At 39.3% G+C, this 23,088-nt stretch overlaps 1 protein-coding gene across 1 annotated transcript in view; it reads left to right on the forward strand.

Annotated features, from left to right (window-relative positions):
• LOC139761923 (ubiquitin-protein ligase E3C) overlaps positions 1–13,118 on the forward strand; it is a 79,829-nt gene extending 66,711 nt beyond the window's left edge. Inside the window, exons 17-20 of the mRNA XM_071686575.1 lie at positions 70–199; positions 2,433–2,558; positions 10,947–11,077; positions 12,883–13,118. Of these exons, the coding sequence (XP_071542676.1) occupies positions 70–199; positions 2,433–2,558; positions 10,947–11,077; positions 12,883–13,050 (555 nt within the window). The 3' untranslated portion in view covers positions 13,051–13,118. The remainder of the gene's footprint in view (positions 1–69; positions 200–2,432; positions 2,559–10,946; positions 11,078–12,882) is intronic.
• Positions 13,119–23,088: the final 9,970 nt, after the last annotated feature.

The following is a 23,088-nucleotide window of genomic DNA, read 5'->3' on the forward strand; positions in this document are numbered from 1 at the left end:
TTATTAATGTAATTACTGTACATATTTGCCATGATTAGTCATTATTATTACTGTATTTTTTATTTTCAGATTGAAGAATTAATTCCAAATGGTTCCAATATAGCTGTGACAAATGAAAACCGGATAGAGTACATCTACCGAATGGCAGACTACAAACTAAACAAGCAAATTGCCAAACAAATTCAGGCTTTCAAGAAAGGTACCTTGATTGAGTCTTATTACATGTCTTATGAAAGATTTTAAGTGTTTTGTCTAGTAATCTTTTGAGCAAACAGGTATAGTAACAACGGGAAAATCAGCACTTCTGTTGGTTACAGAATTAAGCTATGGTTTGTTGAAAATGACTAGAATGGTTACATATTCTCGATGTAATGGAGGGTAAAGGATACTATCTGGACAAAACCAGAAAAAGCATTTAATCTTGGGTGAAGAAACCATGTTACATATTCTCGATGTAATGGAGGGTAAAGGATAATATCTGGACAAAACCAGAAAAAGCATTTAATCTTGGGTGAAGAAACCATGTATGTGAGTGAATGGGTGGGAAATTGAATAAAGTGACAGATACAAATAAAATGACTGAAATTATGCATGGAAGTTCAGACAAATGCACAAATGTACCAATGTATTTACTGTAAAAGTGAACGAAGGATGCATGTCAAAGAAGCCTTTTCCAAATGGGTTCATGTGACAAGCAGAGTGCCACAAGGTTCTGTTCTGGGATCATTACTCTTCTCGATTGATCTGATGACTTGCTTGAAGTTATGGTACTGTGAAGTTATATTTATTTCTTATTCATTATATTTAATCGTTGTTTCCTGCATCAGCAAGGTAGCACCAGGAAACGAATGAAGAATGGCCATCCACTCATATACACATATATACATAAATGCCCATACACACACATATACATATCAACATACACATACATATACACACACATATACACAGACATATACATGTATACACATGGACATATTCGTACTTGCTCGCCTTCATCCATTCTTGTCGCAACCCTGCCACGCAGGAAATAGCATTGTTACCCCAGCTTCAGTGAGGTAGTGCCTGGAAAACAGACAAAAAAAGGCCACATTTGTTCACATTCAGTCTCTAGCTTTCATGTGTAATGCTCTGAAACTGCAGCTCCCTATTCAAATTCATGCCCCACAGACCTTTCCATGGTTTACCCCAGACGCTTCACATGCCCTGGTTCAGTCCATTGACAGCACGTCGACCCTGTTATACCACATCGTTCCAATTCACTCTTTTCCTTGCACACACCTCACCCTCCTGTATGCTCAGGCTCCAATTGCTCAAAATCTTTTTCACTCTGTCTTTCCACCTCCAGTTTGGTCTCTGCTTCTTGTTCCCTCCACCTCTGATGCATATATCTGCTTTGTCAGTCTTTCCTCATTCATTCTCTTTATGTGAAATATATATAGCCTTAATCATTCTTCTCAGTGCATCTATCCATCTCTTCTCTAGTCTCCCTCTTTTCCTTGTATGTTTAACTATATTGATAGATTTCTCCTATACTTTCCAATCATCTGCCATCCTACAAGACCTTCATCTTTGTCTTTTGTATTGTTTTTTCACATAACATATACTTGCGTCTTCATTCTTCACTGTATCTTTCTATATATTCCCAACTGTTCTATACAAATTATCCATTTCAGTTTCTTTATTGGAAGAGACATAGCAGTTAATTCTGCAAGCATCCCATGGAAAGGCACTAAACAAAAATATTTGAGATGGAGAGAATGAGGTTTTGCTCAGTGAAATGGAAAACTTGCTAGGAGTTCTTAATCTTTAAGTGAGGACAAGACAAATGGCCGTTACTAAGGTGTTATCTTAGTAATGTGCCTGGCAGAAGAGAATAACACTATTGTGACATGTGGTAAGCACTATTTGCTATCCGTGCCTCATGGCAAAATTTTCTATTGGTAATATATAGGTACTGTTGCTCTGTCTCATGATTCAGGTCCATCTAACAGGCTATTTCCATGGATCAAGATGCCCTGCAAGACATCACTAGTTATGTTAAACCAGTTTGAAGAGGTTCTTGTGACAAGTTTCTGCTTTTTTCTTTTTTTTCCATATATAAATTTTCTGATTTCATTTGTTTTTATTGTTTGTTTCTTTTTTCAGTAGCAAAAAACGTTATGAGCTCAAAATGGTTTCTGACCAATACATTTAGTGTTTCTGTTAGTTTTCCAGGCCTTACATTTACTGTGAATTTATTAGATTGTCATATAAGTCTCTTTGGTTTCATTGCTTCCATTGTATCCAGTAATTGAATTAACCTTGGTTAGTTCATTCTCCCTTTTTGTAATGTATTTACTTCTGTTAAGGAAGTGAAACTACTCTCATGCATAATTTGCCAGTATGACATATTTTATGTAACTTCATATTTTTTCTGTGTTCATTCACAGGTGTTGCTGATGTGGTGCCCCTTGAGTGGCTGCAGATGTTTGATTGGAGGGAATTACAGATGCTTATTTCTGGTGCTTCAATTCCTATTGATTTAGCAGACCTGATGGATAACACCAGATATGGTGGTATGGATAATTTTCTTCTTTTCTTTCTTTTAAACTATTCGCCATTTCCCGCGTTAGCGAGGTAGCGTTAAGAACAGAGGACCGGGCCTTTTTTGGAATATCCTCACCTGCCCCCCCCTCTGTTCCTTCTTTTGGAAAATTAAGAAAAAAAAAAAAAGAGATGGATAATTTTATATCTTTTTAATATTTTGGCAGTATTTATTTTCTTGTTGCAATATATTGTCCTAGATGCCTCCTGACAAAGCCAGGAAACACCGAACTTCTTTGACATTGAAGTAATGCAAAGATATATTATCATGTTTATCCTTGGGGATAGGGGAGAAAGAATACTTCCCACGTATTCCCTGCATGTCATAGAAGGTGACTAAAAGGGGAGGGAGCGGGTGGCTGGAAATCCTCCCCTCTCTTTTTTTTTTTAATTTTCCAAAAGAAGGAACAGAGAAGGGGCCCAGGTGATGATATTCCCTCAAGGGCCCAGTCCTTTGTTCTTAACGCTACCTCGCTGACGCGGGAAATGGCAAATAGTATGAAAGGAAAATATTATCATGTTATTGTCTTTGGTGTAGGGGAGAAAGAATTCTACCTCAGTATTCCCTGCATATCATAGAAGGTGATTAAAGCAGGCAGGAGCAAGGTGCTAGAAAAAAAAAATATGTATTTCAGTTTCTAAAAGAGGAAACAGAAGAAGACAACTGGCCAGGATTGTTCATCCTCCTCAAAGGCTCAGGCTGGGGTGTGTTAATGTGTGTGGATGTAATTAAAATGAAAGAGATAGATAGTATGTAAGAGGAAAGAAACCTGGATGTTCTGGCTCTGAGTGAAACAAAACTCCTGTGTTAAGGGGAATAATGGTTTGGAATTGTCTGAGGAGAAAAGTCAGGGGTTGGTGTGAGTAGAAGAGCTAAGGAAGGAGTAGCACTGCTTCTGAATCAGGATTTGTGGGAGTGTGTGATAGAGTGAAAGGAAGTAAAATTCTAGATTGATATGGGTAAAGTTGAATGTGGATGGGGAGAGATGGTTGATTATTAGTGCTTATGCACCAGGTTATAAGAAGAAACATTATGAGAGGCAAGTGTTTTGGGAGAAGCTGAGTGAGTGTGTCTTTAGTTTTGATGTAAAGAGACTGGGTATTAGTGATGGGTGATTTAAATGTGAAGATAAGTAATGTGGCAGTTGAGGGTGTAATCAAGGTACATGGAGGATTGGGCATTGTTGATGGAATTTTTGAATAGCTTGTGTAGTTGAGTGCTGAAACAGGTTCGGTGATTGGAAATGCATGGTTTGAAAAGAGGGATATACACAAATATACGTATGTGAGTAGGAGAGATGGCCAGTGGGAATTAATGGATTACATATTGATTATTAGGTGTGTAAATGAGAGATTTTTGGATGTAAATGTGATGAGGGGGCAGCTGTTGGGATGTCTGATTACTGTCTTGTTTGGAGGCAAGGATGAATTCTAGAGGTTTTCTGAAAAGAGGAAACGATGTCAGGGACAAGAGAGGGATGAGTGAGTAAGCTTGGAAAAGACACTTGTGTGAAGAAATATCAGGGAGCATAGGATAGCTAAAGATGAGAGTAGATGAAGCAAGGGGAGTGGGTAAAGAATGGGAGGTATTTAGGGAAACAGTGATGGCATGTGCATGAGATGCATGTTGCATGCAAAAGGTGTAAAATGGGCTGATTAGAACGGGTTGTGATTGGTGGGATGAAGAAGTAAGGTTGCTAGTGAAAGAGGAAAGAGAGGCATTTGGGTTGTGCAAATGATTGAGAGATGTTTAAGAGAAAGTGGCAGGAGGTCAAGAGGAAGGTACAAAGGTTGAAAAAGAGGGCAAGTGAGAGTTGTGCAAGTGAATATCATAAAACTTCTGGGAGAATAAGATGTTTTGGAAGGAGGTAAATAATGTATGAAAGACAAGAGAACAAACAGGAACATCAATTAGGGGGGCAAAGGGGGAAGTGGTAACAGGTAGTGATGAAGTGAGGAGGAGATGGAATGAGTATTTTTGAAGAAGTGCTTAATGTGTAGTGATAAAGTGCAGAGGAGCTGGAGTGAGTATTTTGAAGAATTGTTCAATGTGTTTGATGATATAGTGGAAGATGCAGTGTTTTAGTCGAGGGTAGTATGCAAAGTGAGAGAGTCATGGAGAGTGGTTTGGTGAAGAGAGAATAGGTGGTGAAAGCCCTGCCTGTGGAAGATGAAATGCAGCAAGGCAGCTGGATTGGTTGGTATTGCAGTTGAATTTATTAAGAAGGTGACTGTGTTGTTGATTGGTTGATGAGGATTTTTATTGTATGTATGGATCATGGTGATGTGCCTGAGGATTGGTAAAATGCATATATGGTACCATTGTATGAAGGCAAGGGGGTCAGAAGTGAGTGTTCAAACTGCAGAGGTTTAATTATGTTGAGTATACTGGGTAAATTGTATGGGATATTGATATTGTATGGTATTGTATTGTATTGATAGAGAGCGTGAAGGCATGTAGGAACATCAGACTGGGGAGGAGCAGTGTGGTTTCAGAAGTAATAAAGGATGTGTGATCAGGTGTTTGCTTTAATGAATGTTAGAACTACTTGGAAAACCAAATGCAATTGTGTGGCATTTATGGATCTGGAGAATGCATATTGTAGGGTTGATAGAGATGCTTTGTGGAAGGTCTATAGAATATAAAGTGTGGGAGGAAAACTGCTAGAAACACTGAGAAGTTTTTATCAAGGGTGTAAGACTTGACTAAGAGTAGGAAGAGAGGAGAGTGAACGTTTCCAAATGAAGGTTGGTCCTCAGTAGGGGTGTTTGATGTACCATGGTTGTTCATTTTGTTTATGGATGGGGCTGCGAGAAAGGTGGATGCAAGGGTCTCGGAGAGAGGGGTGAGTATGCAGTCTGTAGGGGATCAGAGGTCCTTGGAAGTGAGTCACCTGTTGTTTCCTGATGATACAGTGTCAGTGGCAGATTTGATTGAGAAACTGCAGAAGTTGATGACTGAGTTTGGAAGATTGTGTGAAAATAGTTCAGAATGAATGTGAATAAAAGCAAAGTTATTAAGTTCAACAGGTTTGAGGGACAGATTAGTTGGGGCATGAGTTTGAATGGAGAAAAGTTGGAGGAAACAAAGTGTTTTAGATATCAGGGAGTGGACATGGAAGTGAATTGAACCATGGAAGCAGAAGTGAGTCATAGGGTGGGGAAGGGGTGAAGGTTCTGTGTGCAGTGACGAATGTGTGGAAAGAGAAAATTGTTATCTGGGAGGGCAAAAATGGGCATGTTTAAAGGAATAGTAGTCCCAACAATATTATATGGATGCAAGGCATGGGCTCTAGATTAGGGTTTGTGGAGGGGGGTGCAATGCTTCCTTTCCTACTCCACTTCTTACCATTTCACTCTTGTCTTTCATTACAAAGAGCTTCTCCCTTTGTTCTACTGACTAGTCTGTATTTCGTATTGTCTTCACAAAGCATCCTGAACTTCTGTGCCAGTGTATGACGTTATTGCATGTATCACTGTCACATATGAATATAAATCCTTTAATCTTTATTGTATATATTTGCATTTTCCATCATAGCAAGATACATCAGGAATTAGGCCTACAAAGAAAAAATCATGCTTTGCTCTCTCTTCTGTTCCTACTCTGAGAATATGTATCTTAACACAGGGCATGGTTCCCAGTTAACCTTTTTCTGCCCACTGTGCAGTCTGTGACACACAGGAGATAGATGGATAGTATTCTTTGTCTTGTCTCCAGGGATGATTACTAACATAGATCTTACAGATTTTCTTTATCCTTTTTCATACTTGTCTGCCTTTTCCTGCATTAGTGAGGTGGCACCAGGAGCAGAGGAAGACAGGCCACATTCACTCACATTTATTCTCAAGCTGTCATGTGCATTGCATCAAAACCACAGCTGCTTATCCTCAGTCAGGCCCGACATACCTTTACTTGGTTCCCCCTACCACTTCACATGCTCTTGTTCAGTCCATAAACAGTCTTTTTCCCCCTGTATACCACATCTTTCCAATTCGCTCTATCCTGTGCACATCTTTTAACCCTCTTGCATGTTCAGGCCCCAACCACAAAATATTTTCCACTCCATCCTTCCATCTATAATTTCATCCCCTTCCCCTTTTCCCCTACACCTCCAGCACATATATCCTCTTTCTCAACATTAGGTAGGAGCCTCTGCAAACGCTGCGCTAGAGTTGCCCTCTGGCAGTGGCTTATTAAGCAAGAGACACTAAAGGCTTAGAAGTGGCACTGGAGTTCACTAGTTATGGAGAGAGAGTGGGCATGGCCTTCTCATTGAGGGACATCTTGGTGGGATAAGGCATCAGAGGTATAGATGAATTAGGTAGTCAACCTCTCCTCACTCATTCTCTGCATTTCTAAACCATTTCAGCTCTCCCTCTTCAGCTCCATCAACCACACTTCATATTACCATACCTCTCTCTTATTCTTTTGTTACTTACTCAATCAAACCACCTCATACCACATATTGTCCTCTTCTATTTCATTTCCAACTCCTCCACCCTCCGCATCACATCCTTATCTGTGGCCATGACTTGCATACATATTATATTTTTGGAAATCTGCTACCTACCAACACACCCATTTTTACCCTCCCAGATGATGACCTCTCTTTCCACACATTCCTTGGTGCTCCAAGAGCTTCACCTCCTCACCCACCCTATGACTTATTTCTGTTTCCATTGTTCCATTTGCTACCATGTCCTCTCACAGTTATCCTAAACACTTTCACTTCCAAATTTTCTCCATTCAAAATCACATCCCAAGTAACTTTCCCTCGGTCCTGCAAAGACTAATAGCTTTACTTTTATTCACATTTACTGTCAACTTCCTCCTTTCACACTCTTTAACTCGCTCGCCAGCTTCTGCAGTTCCTCTCTTGAATCTGCCACTAGGGCTGTTTCATCAGCAAACAACAACCGACCCACTTCCCGGACCCCGTCATCACCTACATACTGCAAACTCATGCATCTCTCCAAGATCATTGTATTTACCTCCCGCACCACCTCATCCATAGACAAATTAAACAGCCATGGTGACATCACACACTCCTGCCACTGAACAGACTTCACCTGTAACCATTCACTCTCCTCGCTTTCCATGCACATGCTTTACACTCTCGATAAAAACTTCTCATTGCTTCTGGTAGCTTTCATCCCACAGCACATACTCGTAACACTTTCCACAAAGCGTCACTATCATCCCTGTCATGTGCTTTTTTCAGATCCATAAATATCACATTCAGGGCCTTCTTTTTCTCAATTTTTTTCTCACACATTCTTCAGAGCAAACACCTGATCCACATATCTTCTACCAGTCCTGGAATAACATTGTTCCTCTCTAGTCTGATGCCTTCTATGTGCTTTGACCTTCTGAGTCCTCACTCTCCCATACAGTGTACATACAGCACACTTATACCTTTGTAGTTAAAACACTCACTTTTTTCCTCTTGCCTTTATATAGTGACAGTATACATGCCCTTCACCATTCCTCAGGCACCTCAATATGATCTGTATATACCAACCAATCAACTGCACAGTCATCCCTTTCTTAAGAAATTTCATTACCATCCACTCCAGCTGCCGTGCCACATTTCATCTCATGCAAGGCTCTTACCACCTCTTCTTTCTTCATGAAACCACTTTCTGTGATTCTCCCAATTTGCACACCTCCCCAACCCAGACATCCTTCATCTGCCACCCTATCATCCAACACATTCACCAGTCGTTCAAAATACTTTCTCCATCTCCGTATCTCATCACTACCTATTACCACTTCCCCATTTGCCCCTTTCCCATTCTCTTGTATTTCTCACATTATTAACTTCTTCTAAAACATCTTATTCATTCTCCCTAAAGTTTAGTGATAATCATAATTGTTTTCCCCAACTTTCATTTGCCCTCTTTTTCAACCCCAGCACCTTCCTTTTGTTCTCATGCCATTTCCTCATGTCCAACTATTTTCACTCCTTCCATGTAAGTTATGGACATACCCCTTTCTTTTCTTTTTTCACAAACAACTTTACTTCATCTTACCACTTACTGCCCTCTCTCACCTGCCCACCTCCCACCGTCTTTATACCACACTTTTCTCTTGCACATGCCAACACTGTTTCCCTGAATATCTCACATTCCTCATTTGCTTCATCCACTCATCTTTCTCCATTATATACCCAATCCCTCCTGGTATTTCTGTCCACACATCCCTTTTCCAAGCTCACTTACTTTCACCTCTTTCTTCTCTCTCACAGCTGTCTATCTGTATCTTTGATGCCCACACCCTTCAGGAACTTCCTCAAGATGGCCACAGCAAAAGAGTGTTCATAACTAATGAACTTCACTGCCACTTCTTATCCATCAGTGTCTTACCCATAACAGGCCTCTGGCAGAGGGCAACGCTAGTGCAGTGTTTTCAGATGCTCTGTAAATAATATTCTTTCTGACTACTTTTACCCAATGTGTCTTCCTAATGTTCCTGCCTAATGTTCCAACCTACTACTTTTGCCTAATGCTCCTGTAAGATGTTCCTACCAACTACTTTTGTCTATTGCTCCTCCCATTTTGCCAAAAGGCAGGGGCCCATGCATAGTGCTCACTGCTAGAAAATTGTGTATAATGAAGAAAGAGTTGTGTGAAGTAAGTGTTGTCATGTGTTAAGTGTGACAGGGAGAGATTGTGTGATTGTGGGAAAAATGCCAGCAGCCCACGTTTGGGTGAGGCAAAAAAGGAAAGACACCCACCTGGGTCATAGGAATGCATCTTTACAACCACTGAAGTGCTGGCTCATTACTCAGCCAACCTTAGCCTTCCCAGTATCCAGGTGGGTAGTACCATTAACATACCTCTCTGGTCAGTGGCTCCCTACCATCTACTGCCTACATCTCACTCATATCATTCCCTCTTTCCCTCCTTCAAATCTTCACCCTTATCTCCATCATGTAGTTGTCGTACTTTCCACCTGCTGCCTTTCTCAAACACATTCATATCCAAGAGTCTCTCTTTGGCATGCCTATCAAAAAGTACATAATCCAATAATTTCCTCAGACCATTTTCCCTACTCTCTCATGTATATAGTGTTCACAAAAAACTTTGTCTGCCATCCCAAAGATTTTCAGTCACACATACATTATAGTAATTTGTCATGTCTCCTTTGGCCTTGATTACCATATGCAGATGTTTGGGCATCAAATTGGCAAGGTTCCTGAAGTATTTTAGGTGCATGTTTTGGGTCCATAGGGTCTTGATCTCCTAAATAAGGTGAGGCACTGATGAGCTTTTACCGGAAGCAGCTGCCTTATCATGTGCTCTGAGGGTTCAGTGCACCTACCAATCTGATGTACCTACATTTTTTAGTTTTCAGATGAGAAACTGGGTTTTCTGGGTTTTCTCCTTTTTAGAAAGGAAAGAGCATACCATTTTTATGCTAGAAGCACAAATAGAAGAAATATAGTACCCAAAAGTAAAATTCCCAAAATGAAGTGGCAGCTTGGACGAATATAGAAAGAACATTGTTCCTTCAAGATAGCCTGAGGCATGCTGATACACCATTAGAAACACTGGTCTCAGCATCCATATATATATGATGATTTCACCCTAGGAGCATTATATGCTTGTACCTGCAATAAATTTTAGCTATGCTTTGTCTTTGAAAATATAAGGGGGACAGACAAGGCTTTTTGCAGATGCTGTACTTATGTATCGTCCCTCTTTTTAGACCAAATATTCCCAATCACCAGACCTTTTCCAGCACACAACCCTACAAGCTGTTCATCTGAGTACCCCATACCCCCCAGTTAAACCATCAATTGCCACATTCTTACTCTTGCATTTAAGTTACAGATATATCATTGATAAAAGTCATCAGAACTCCCACATCTGACATGGAAACATCTACAGCATCCAGCAAACCAGATTTCACCTCATCCACACAATTTCAGTCTCACTTTCATTTACTTATCATCATTGTCTTGTGCATAACACTTTCATATGTGAACATCATCATTTTTATAAGTCCTTCATGATGAGAAGACTGAAAAGAATCACTCGTGGCTCATCAATCATTAGTAACTTTTAATGACCTCAGATCCAGCGAATTAGTTCATGTTTTGTGTATATCACAGAATCATCATAAATAGAGTATTTTAGTGGATGTCACATTTGTTTGGAGATTTTTCAAGCTGCTTGATGATCTTTGAAAATGTGAGTTGCTGGAAGCTTCCAGGATTTCATTATTTTGAAGTTTTGCGGATTTCAGTAACTATATTCTCTTTTTACAGACTTTAGGTTGAAGAGCTTTTTGAGTTGAAAAATGGATCTTTGAATATTTTATAATACTGTATTGCTTTGCATTTTATTGTCATCAGGAACATATAGTGCAGAGCACCCGACCATACAAGTCTTTTGGCAAGTTCTTCGGGGGTTTGATGAAACACAAAAACGTCAGCTTCTTAAATTTGTTACCAGCTGTTCTCGTCCTCCACTCTTGGGATTTAAGGTAATTTGTCTTTTAGATGATTTTGATTCTCCAGTTGTAGTGCATAGTTTATCAAGATTCCACTTGACAAGGAAATTGATAGATTTCAAAGACAAGAATACAGTTTTTGCCTTTTTTGTGATAATCTTCATATTTGGCATGTGTAAAGCTGTTCATTTCTCAAATCATTCACAGTTGTGCCATTCATGTTATTATTGTTAGAGTTGAATCTCTTTAAACCATTCATTGCAGTAAGGTCATAGACATCTCAGTATTTTTTTCATAATTTTCTGTTCAGAGTAACTAGGGCATGTTCATTTAGAATTCTTGAACTGCCCTGCTCAGCCTCGAGGCAAAATATACCATCATTTTTGCTGTAAGTGGCATCCCATGCATTGTTACCAGATGGTACAGCCTAAATTTTATCCTTACTTTTTTCAGTCTCTGTGGCACAGATAGCAAGGAGGCCTATACAAAATCTACATCCCCTCATATTATGTTGTATTTGCTGGAGCTGTTACTCCGTTACTAGATAATAGATATTATTTATGAAACCTTATGTTAACATATTTCTTTGTGACAAAAATCTGTCCATCCATCTATCTATCTATATTTCTGATGCCTGTTCCCACCTGAAACTCCCACAAGGGGGTGGCTACAGCAGTAGTTTCCATGACTAATGAGCTCCAGTACCATTTCTTAAGTCTTGAGTGCTCCCACCCTTAACAGGCCACTGGTGAATGGCAACTCAAGCACAGTATTTGCAGAGGCTCTTGCCTAATGTACAGTTTTGGCCAAAATTCTCTCGACACTGTTGGTGAAACCTGGCATGTGGCAGATGTAAACTTATAGTAATCATAATAAGTTTGATTAATGTAGTTATGTTGGTGTACTTCATCAAATCTGTTATGTGTGTAGAAAGAGGATATAATTTTTCTCTGGGTTATTAATCACAATTTGCAGCTTTTTAGAATAAAATAATGATTAAAGCAAACTTGTGGATTGCCACAAAACTATGCACATGAACATTTTTCATGTAGGAGTGAGGTCTTCTGCACTATCAAAGAGAGCCTTTACCCATGGGTTGTTTTCCTTCTGTTACCCAACAAATATGAGGAGGATCCATGAGAATTCTTATCATATCTATCATAGTGTGTATCAGGTCAGGTGATGCTCATCCATAAGGACAACCTTTTCAGTGAGCTGCCCAGACACTATGACATCATAGGATAACAAACATGGCATTACATGTTCTGCTCCACCACTCGAGTCAACCTTTGCTTATCTTGGATTAAGGTAGTCTACTAGCTCATGATCTGATAGCTGATGGTGTCCTTGACCAGAATTTCTGTTCTTCACTTCTCAGATCAGTATCTTTTCCTTTTCTTTTATTTACATGGCAAACATGACAAGAATTTCAAATATCTTGTCCTGTTTATCTATCTATCTCTATGTATCTCTGATGATCATTTTCTTAGGCAACTCCCATCAAGGGGGTGGCCACAGCAAAAGTATCTCCAACTATCCTGTCTTTACATGCCTCCCTCACATACACCTCACATACCTTGTTCTATTTTAGGAATTCCTGGTTGATAATGCTGTCACCATCTCCTGTTTATGTATAGTGTCAACTGATTTTGTTCTGTTTTCCCTCTGTCTGCACTTTCTGTCTTATTACTCCTTTTCTCATCGCCTTACACTTCATCTCTGTTATATGTCATGTCCACTAAAGAATTAAACTACTTGCACAAAATGGATTAATAATGAAGAAATTGAACTGAATATATGGATGATTTTGCTAATGTTGATTATTTTACTCTATTCAGGAGCTTCAACCAGCCTTCTGTATCCAGCCTTCAGGTTCAGAGGATCGCCTTCCTACTGCTTCCACTTGCATGAACCTCTTAAAGCTCCCTGAATATAGAAATGAACTCACACTAAAAGAGAAACTTCTCTATGCTATAACATCTGGCTCAGGTTTTGAGCTTTCTTAGGACTTACAGCAAAAATGTAAAACTCTGACAGACTTTACTGATTATAATAAAGAACGGTATAGAATGAAGATTTCCTGTAATTTTAAGCACCTGGATCACTTGATAATCAGCAAAGAGTGATGGATTTCAGTGTCTCAGAATATCCTAATGGGAGACTTGAAGTTCAATTTCAAGCTTGTACCTCTCTTGATTAATTGTGTTCAATTTATATCAAGAAAAGATGTGTAAGTGATGTGATTACGATCGTAGGTTTAACTGTTTTGTAGTAAAGAAGAGGTATTGGGAAATTGTAGATATAGGTTGAATAGAAAATGGATAAATTTTCTTCAGAAAAATAATGTTTATTTCCAGTTTCATTAACCCTCATCAGCACACATGGGGTCCACCTGGATTCTAATGACTTTCTTGGTTGTATATATTTTTATTTAATCATTACAAAGTCATATCAGTTAGTAGGCAGCCAATGACCAGGGAGTTACATTACTAATAATACCTGCCTGGGTATCAGAAGGGTTAATGACATCTGCTCGGTGAGCCAGAACCTGAGTGGTTGTCAAGTTGTACTCCTCTGCCCCAGGTCACTCCTCTGACCCAGGTAGCTGTCTTTTCTTTCTGCCTCACTAACATGTGGATTACTGGCATTCTGTCCATAAACATACAATCTCTTCTTGTCATATGTAACACTTGACAACACTTAACTCACGGAGCTCATTCTTTGTAACTCTAGATTTTCCTGTGGAGAACACTATGCCAGCCCTGCCTTTTGGCAAAAAGGTAGGAGTAGTAGATAGAAGTAACAGGTAGGAACATTTAGGCAGGAGCATTAGGTAGGAACATTTGGCAGAAGTAGTAGGTAGGAGCATTAGATAGAAGTAGTCATTAGGAACATGAGGTAGGAACTTCTGCAAACACCATTAGACTTGCCCTATGCCAGTGGCCTGTTAGGGGTGAGGCAGTAAAGGCTAAGAAGCAGCGCTGGAGTTCTTCATTTATGGAGACTGTTGCCATGGCCACCCCTTTGAGGGAGTTCCAATTGGAACAGGCATCAGAGATATAGATGAATAGATAGTACTTATAAAGTAGAAAATCTGGATCAAGAGAACATTATGGCTTTTGAAACAGACAGACGAAGTATGTACCTATAATCATGTATTTATCTGAGTTTCACGCCAACTCATGGTAATCATTAGATAATTTAAGAACCATCAGTTTTATATTGATTGGTGTTTTTGCTGACAGTAACCATTCTATTCTATTTCTATGATGTCCATTCCTTCCAGGAACTTCCATCAAGGAGGTCACCACATCAAAAGAGTCTCATCCTGTACTTACATGCCTACCTTGCATACACCATTCCATTCATTCTTCCACCACGTCTCTCCCTCTTGTACTCTTCCACTCTTATTTCCCCAGGTCACATGTGGACTTCCTCTCACTCCAGCCCTTTAATAGTACTATCATACATTCTCCTTGTAAACTTCCCATCTTGCATTCTTTCCATGTGCCCAAACCACCTCAAAGTATTACGTTTCACCCACTCTGCTACTCGACAATTCATTCCCTTTGCATTTCCTGCATACCACATCTCTTATACACCCACTCATATCTTTCTTCATTCCATCTAGTCATACCACACCACATGCTCTTCTCAAATAGCTCATTTCCTCAGCCTGGATTCTTGACCCCTTTGATTCATCCCATGTCCATGTTTTGGCTGCATAGGTTAGGGCTGGGAGGACTATGCTGTTCCATAATCCTTTCTTGACTAACATATACCTCTACTCTTCCTTATTCTGTTAAGGGACCCAGTGACTCTTCTACCTTGTACTGCTGTTTCTCTTATTTCTCCTTCCATATCACCAAATTTATACAAGAAAGCTCCTAAATACTTAAATTCTATCACCTCTTCCAGTCTTTCTCCCCCTTATCAGTAAAACAGTTTCGTATGCTTTTTTCTTTCACTGTGTAGGGTTTTGCAAAGTGTACACATTCTGTTTCCTTTCAAACACCATTACCTTACTTTTACTCACATTTACCTTCAATTGCCTATGCTTACACATATCATAAAAGACACTTACAAAATTCTGCAAGTCTCTTCACTCTCAGCAAACAACAAGGCTCGTCATTAGCCGCTATACCTCGATGACACACTCCATCTTGGCACCCCCTTTCACAAGTTTTAGTTTCATCTCATTTATCTCTCCATCCACATACATGTTAAAAAGCCAGTGACATCACACAGCCCTGCCTCACACCCACATGTATAATGAAGCTTACCCTTGACTCTCCAACCACTCTTACTCATACATTTGCTCCTCTATAGAAGGCTTTCACACTATCCAACAGTAGTCTCCCTACCCCATATATCCTTAACACATCCCGTAAAGCATTCCACGTGATTGTCATACATTCTCTCCAGATCTATAAAAGCTTCATACCCCTTCTTACCTTCCACTAGGATTTTTTCCATAGTCATTTTCACCACAAAAATCTGATCCACACATTCCTTGCCTTTCCCAAAGCCCCCTTGCTCCTCATTTACTCTGCATTCAATCACTTCCATCACCATATCAGTCAACACCCTTGCATACACTTTTCATGGTATACTTAACAGACTTATTCCCCTGTAATTGTTGCATACATCCTTAGCACCTTTTCCTTTGAATAAAGGAACAATGATAGTTATCATCCATTCCTCAGGCACAATTTTCTGTTTCCATGCAAATTTTGAAATCAAATGTCTCCAGTCTCTCACACTTTCACATATTTCAGCATTTAATCTGTAAGTCCATCCACTACAGGTGCCTTTCTTCCCTTCAGCCTTATTATTGCCCTTTTTACCTCCCTTTTTGCCATAGGCCCTTGTACTTGTATCATCTTCCTATTCTCCATACCCATGCATTAACAGCTGCTGCCTTACCTTCTCCCACATTCATCAGTTCTTCAGAATACTATTTCCATCATCCTGTCACTTCCTCCTTCTAATTCAACAACTCTTCCTTCCTTCTCATTAACATTTCCACTCATACACCTGCCTCTTTCCTTTTCAATTCCTTCCAGTACAATTCATATTTTCCTTAAACTTTTCACTCAACTTTCTTCTAAAATCTTCACATACTCTTTTTTTTTTTTTTGCTTTTCTCTATCAGCTTCTTACCATTCGACTTACACATCTTATATTCTTCCCTCCTCCTTTGCTGAACTTCTGTAGGTATAGTCCTTTCAAGCATTCTATCATATGCCTTTTTCTTTTCTTCGACAGCGTTTCTAATCTCATCCGTCCACCATGAATTTCCCTTTTTATCCCTCTATCTCATAACTGTGTATCAAATTACTAGTTCTGCTACCTTTAGCAGTCTTTCTCAAAACATTTTAAACACCTCATTCACACACAACTGCATCCCTGTATTTACTGTACTTTCTTCTAATTCACCTTATTTGCCAACACTTTTACCTCTCAATTCTTCCTTACACAGTACCTCCACTTTTCTGTGATCCCCAGTGGACCCCAACAAGAACTGTGAAATCCTCCAAAGAATCCTCTCACAACTCTAGCATCTAGCACAGCACATCCACCACCACATGGTCATGGTCAATCAAACTCTTTTGCTATTTTCTTCCATCATTTTTCATCCATGTATACTTTTTGGTCTTGTGCTGAAAAAGTGTACATTAACTGATATACAGATTAGTAATGATTATGTAAAAAGACATACAACCAAAAGTCATTGCAATCCAGGTGAACCTCAAGTGTGAAAATGATGGTAAACAGAATTCTAGGAATTATGATTCCTTCCATTGAAATTCAGTGAGATATTGACATTGACCAAAATTCAGTGAGATATTGACATTGACCTTCACAAAAATATTGAAAAACATTATATGGAGTCTGCATTTCCCTGCTACTGGAAGTAGCACAGATTTGAGCTGCTGATCTTCAGATAAGACCTGGGTAACACTAGGACTCTTTCAAGAAATTGGTCCTGGGATAATTATATATAGATAGTCTATTCTAATGTAAATACATTGATTGTTCTTAGGCAAGCTTTATATGACAGGTTTTCAAAGAGTATGAAAGGTAGTTCATTTATTTAGAAATGAAACTTTAATATATTCAGTTCTATACTTTCCTTTCATTTTCACATAGACAAGCAACCAAATTAGCTTTATGTTTCTGTTATAATTCGTTCTACAAAATACTGTTGGAGTGTAATTGATTAATATTTCAATACAGTTTTACACTTTTATCTATATTTCTTTTTGTTGCACTTGTTCACTGTTTCTTACATTAGCGAGGTAGCACCGGGAACTGATGAAGAAATGGCCTCATTTACTCATCCATTCTGTAGCTATCATATTTAATGCACTGAAATTGCAACCCTCAACCCACAACCAGGCGACACAGACCTTTCCACCATTTCCACCAGCCACTTCTTATACCCTAGTTCATTATGTTGACAGCTAGTCAACCCATATATACTACATTGCTCAAATTCACTCTTATCCTGTGCACATGCCATGCTTTTTCCTTCATATTTAGGCTCTGAGCACTCAGAACCTTTTCCACTTTATCATTTCATCTCGGGTTTGATCTTCCCCTTCTCTTTGTCCCCTTTGCTTCCAACACAAATATCATCTTTGTCAGCCTCTCCTCATTCATTCTCTCCATAGGTTCAATCCATTTCAGCATACCCTCTTCAGCTATTTCAACCATACTCATCATAACTCTTACCTTAACATTTCTTATAGAATCAGCTCTCCTCACACCACATATTGTTCTCAGACATGTCATTTGGAACACAGTTACCTTGTTCCATACATTCTTATGTACATCCCATTCCTTACATCCATGCAACACCACTGGGATGACTATACCCTCAAACACATCCATCTTTGCCCTCCCAGATAGTGGCCTCTATTTACGTACATTCCTTCTTGCTCTCAGGACCTTTGCCCTATCACTTGCTTCACTTCAGCTCCCATGATTCCTTTTGGTGCCATGTCAGCTCCCATGTATCTTCAATACTTCACTTTCACCATGTCATCAGCAAACAAGTAACTTTTTTATCCCCTAAAGCTACCCCACCCCTGCAGACCTACTATAACTCTTCCCAAAACTCTTACATTCACTTCCCTCACCACCCTATCCTAAACAGATTAAACAGCCATGGTAACATCATACACCCAGCTTCCCTTGGAACCACTCACCTCTTCTCTTTCTACTTACACACACAAGCACACAACTCACTGTTTCTAATAGCTTTCCTCCCACACAATATATTTTAACACCTTCCACAAAGTATCTCTATGAACCCTATGCTATTCTTTCTTCAGATTTATGAATGCCACATACAAACCCGTATGTTTCTCCTAAGTATTTTTCTTACACATTCTTTAACGAAAACCACTCCTGAAACCACAAATGTTCCTCCTCAATTTGATGCTCTTTACATGCCACCACCTTCTCAATCCCCATTCTCCCATACTATTTACCAAGTATAGTGATAAACTTATACCTCTGTAATTTTAACATTCATCTCTATTTCCCATGCCTTTATACAGTGTCATTACATTACTGTTCAGGTATTTTGCCAAACCTCAGGCACCTGACCATAATCCATAAATACATCAAAAATCCTACCTAATCAATCAACAACACAGTCACCTTTATTCTTTTTAAGAATTTCATCTGAAGTGCCATCCATTTTAACTGCCTTGCCACATTTTATCTTATCTTTGTGATTCACTTCGCATACTTACCTTACCCAAATACCCCATATCTAACACCTGTCATCAAGCACATTCAACTGTCATTCAAAATACTTACTCCACCATGTCTTCACCTCTTCTTTGCTTCTTACTTCTTTCCAGTTTGCCCCCTTCCCTGATTATCCATTTACTCTTGCTTTTTTTCTCTATTTAACCTCCAAAACGATAGCTTATTATCACAGACATTTGTTCGTACTTGCTCCCCTCAGCTCTCTCAAATATTTTTCTTCCATACTTATTCACCTTTTTCTACATACCAAGTTAACACCAGGAGCAGATGAAGTAATGACCTCATTCATTCACAGCCCCTTTCTCCCTGTCATGTATGCTGAGCTGAAACAAGAGACTCTTATCCACAACCGTGTCCCCTGACCACTTTACTGTATCCCAATGCATCATAAATTATGCTGTGCTGAAACAAGAGACTCTTATCCACAACCATGTTCCCTGACCACTTTACTGTATTCCAATACATCATAAATTACCTTGGATTGAACACTAGTCTCATACTCATGGGTGTTGAGTATTGGTAGCATATGAGTGGGAAAAGTCTTGACAACATTACCCCTAGAGTGAACATGAGTACAAATGCATGTAACTGAATCCGATATTTTCACTGCTGTCCTGTTTTTGAATTTTGGTTTATACAGGTTACATTGAAGGATAGCCTTTCTGACAATGTATCAGTATCTCAAGTAACAAGGTATCACGATGCATACTCGGCTGGCTCCTTAGAGTTTTTGACCTGACTCTAACCCAAAACTTGATAAGTGTCATTAGGGATTTGACCATAGATTTTAGCCTCCTTTTATCATTTAACATGCAGGAGACCAGCTGTCTTATCAAATATGAAGTTTAAGCATCAGATTTTGCTATTTCTATTTAACTGAGAACCTTTTCAAGAAATGGCTAAATGGAGCATTAAACAGGCAAATAAAAAAAAAATTATTTGAGAAAAGGCCAATTTTAAATGATTATGGATCAACCATGGAAAAGGCTAAATTCTTGAACTGTTTGGCCTCTTAAAATGCCAACTTTACAATTTTGCAGCCCTGATCAGATGCAAAGAATCTCCAGTCTTGCCAGGCCAATTTTGTACAATTGGAGGAAAGTGATTGTGGAGTTTGTTACAGACCCATAATGAAATATATCCAGATTATAACATCCCAGTGTGGCAGGTTGTACACTAAAATAGCAGTGTGAATGTGAAGACCAAGAACTGTATATCAAATGGCCAGGAGTGCTGCCAAGTTAAGCAAACTTAAGATTTTATGTTTGGAGAATGTGGTGAGTATGCAGTCTACTGGGGATGAGAGGGCCTGGGAAGAGTCAGGTGTTATTCGCCGATGATACATAACTGGTGGCTTATTCAAGTAAGAAACTGCAGAAGTTGGTGACTGAGTTTGGAAAAGTGTGTGAAAGGAAAAAGTTGAAAGTAAATGGGAATAAGAGCAAGGTTATTAGGTTCAGTAGGGTTGAGGAACAAGTTAGCTGGGATGTAAGTTTGAATAGAGAAAAATTGGAGGAAGTGAATTGTTTTAGATATCTGGGAGTGGACTTTGCAGCAAATGGAACAATGGAAGTGAAAATGAGTCATAGGGTGTTGGGCGGGGCAAAAGTTCTGGGAGTGATGAAGAATGTGTGGAAAGAGAGAATGTTACCTTAAAGAGCAAAAATGAGTATGTTTGAAGGAAGGGTTCCAACAGTATTAAATGGTTGTGAGGCCTGGGCTATAGATAGGGTTGGGCTGAGTAGGGTGGATGTGTTGGAAATGAAATGTTTAAGGACAAAGAGTATTGTGAGGTGGTTTGATCAAGTAAAGAATGAAAGGGTGAGATGTGTGGTAATAAAGAGTATGGTTGAGAAAGCAGAAGAGGGCATATTGTAATGGTTTGGACATATGGAGAAAATGAGTGTGAAAAGGTTGACAAAGACGACATATGTGTCAGAGGTGGAGGGAACAAGAAGTGGGAGACCAAATTGGAGGTGGAAAGATGCAGTGAAGAAGATTTTGAGCGAAAAAATAATTAAAACCATTAAACTGCTAAATGATGCCATCGAAATGTATTCGAGCGATACGATGCTTCCAGCTGCAGGGTCCCCCATAATGAGCAGATATATATATATATATATGATAGAGTTGATAGAGATGCTCTGTGGAAGGTATTAAGAATATATGGTGTGGGAGGCAAGTTGTTAGAAGCAGTGAAAAGTTTTTATCGAGGATGTAAGGCATGTGTACGTGTAGGAAGAGAGGAAAGTGATTGGTTCTCAGTGAATGTAGGTTTGCGGCAGGGGTGTGTGATGTCTCCATGGTTGTTTAATTTGTTTATGGATGGGGTTGTTAGGGAGGTAAATGCAAGAGTCTTGGAAAGAGGGGCAAGTATGAAGTCTGTTGGGGATGAGAGAGCTTGGGAAGTGAGTCAGTTGTTGTTCGCTGATGATACAGCACTGGTGGCGGATTCATGTGAGAAACTGCAGAAGCTGGTGACTGAGTTTGGTAAAGTGTGTGGAAGAAGAAAGTTAAGAGTAAATGTGAATAAGAGCAAGGTTATTAGGTACAGTAGGGTTGAGGGTCAAGTCAATTGGGAGGTGAGTTTGAATGGAGAAAAACTGGAGGAAGTGAAGTGTTTTAGATATCTGGGAGTGGATCTGTCAGCGGATGGAACCATGGAAGCGGAAGTGGATCATAGGGTGGGGGAGGGGGCGAAAATTTTGGGAGCCTTGAAAAATGTGTGGAAGTCGAGAACATTATCCCGGAAAGCAAAAATGGGTATGTTTGAAGGAATAGTAGTTCCAACAATGTTGTATGGTTGCGAGGCGTGGGCTATGGATAGAGTTGTGCGCAGGAGGATGGATGTGCTGGAAATGAGATGTTTGAGGACAATGTGTGGTGTGAGGTGGTTTGATCGAGTAAGTAACGTAAGGGTAAGAGAGATGTGTGGAAATAAAAAGAGCGTGGTTGAGAGAGCAGAAGAGGGTGTTTTGAAATGGTTTGGGCACATGGAGAGAATGAGTGAGGAAAGATTGACCAAGAGGATATATGTGTCGGAGGTGGAGGGAACGAGGAGAAGAGGGAGACCAAATTGGAGGTGGAAAGATGGAGTGAAAAGGATTTTGTGTGATCGGGGCCTGAACATGCAGGAGGGTGAAAGGAGGGCAAGGAATAGAGTGAATTGGAGCGATGTGGTATACAGGGGTTGACGTGCTGTCAGTGGATTGAATCAAGGCATGTGAAGCGTCCGGGGTAAACCATGGAAAGCTGTGTAGGTATGTATATTTGCGTGTGTGGACGTGTGTATGTACAAGTGTATGGGGAGGGTTGGGCCATTTCTTTCGTCTGTTTCCTTGCGCTACCTCGCAAACGCGGGAGACAGCGACAAAGTATAAAAAAAAAAAAAAAAAAAAAAATATATATATATATATATATATATATATATATATATATATATATATATATATATATAATATATTTTTTTTTCTATACAACTGTTATCGCTTGACCTTGTTTCATAGCAATGGCTCTCATTTCACAAATAATTGTTCAACATTTACAAACATATACGCTCACTATTTCTCAAGAAGAATAATGAAAAACAAGTGAATTGTGTAAGAACAAGCGTAATATCTATGCGACGCTATTCCCATACACGTGATACACTGTTTTCCACGCTTAATAAGTATGTTTACTATGTAATTTCTACATTTGTTTTCTGGTCAGAAATTACGATTTTACTCGAGTTTGGCTCGTGAGGATTAACCCCTCCCTCCCTCATTCCCAAGTAAACCATGAAAATAATCTTAATAAGAAAGACCGGTTCATGAGTAGTTGGCCCCATACCCAGGAAGGCTGGATTCGAGTCAATTAGGAATGGATGATGAAAGAAGGAAGGTCGATTGAAAGACTTCTAGATTTAGGGTAGAGAAATGTCAAGCTCAGTTCTAATGTTAGGGGAGGAGAATTGATGCCCATAATCAAGACTTAAAAGGTGATTACTAGTGATGGTTAGTAGCATAACCAACTTAACCAAGGGAAGGCATTCATTCTTCCGTCTCCATGAGCATTACAGTATATATATATACATATATATAAAAAACGATTTATAAATTTTGGACAATTATTTCAAATCGTTTTCAGTTCCTCAACAGAAAAATATATACCGGAGGTGTGTTTGCATAATTGCGTGCTTCAGTGATTTACATTAGTGACCAACGGAGAAACTTATTTTCACCATTCTTTTGACATAAGTATAAAATTATCTATATATC

Source organism: Panulirus ornatus, chromosome 42 (genome assembly GCF_036320965.1).
Source record: "Panulirus ornatus isolate Po-2019 chromosome 42, ASM3632096v1, whole genome shotgun sequence".
Lineage (NCBI taxonomy): Eukaryota > Metazoa > Arthropoda > Malacostraca > Decapoda > Palinuridae > Panulirus > Panulirus ornatus.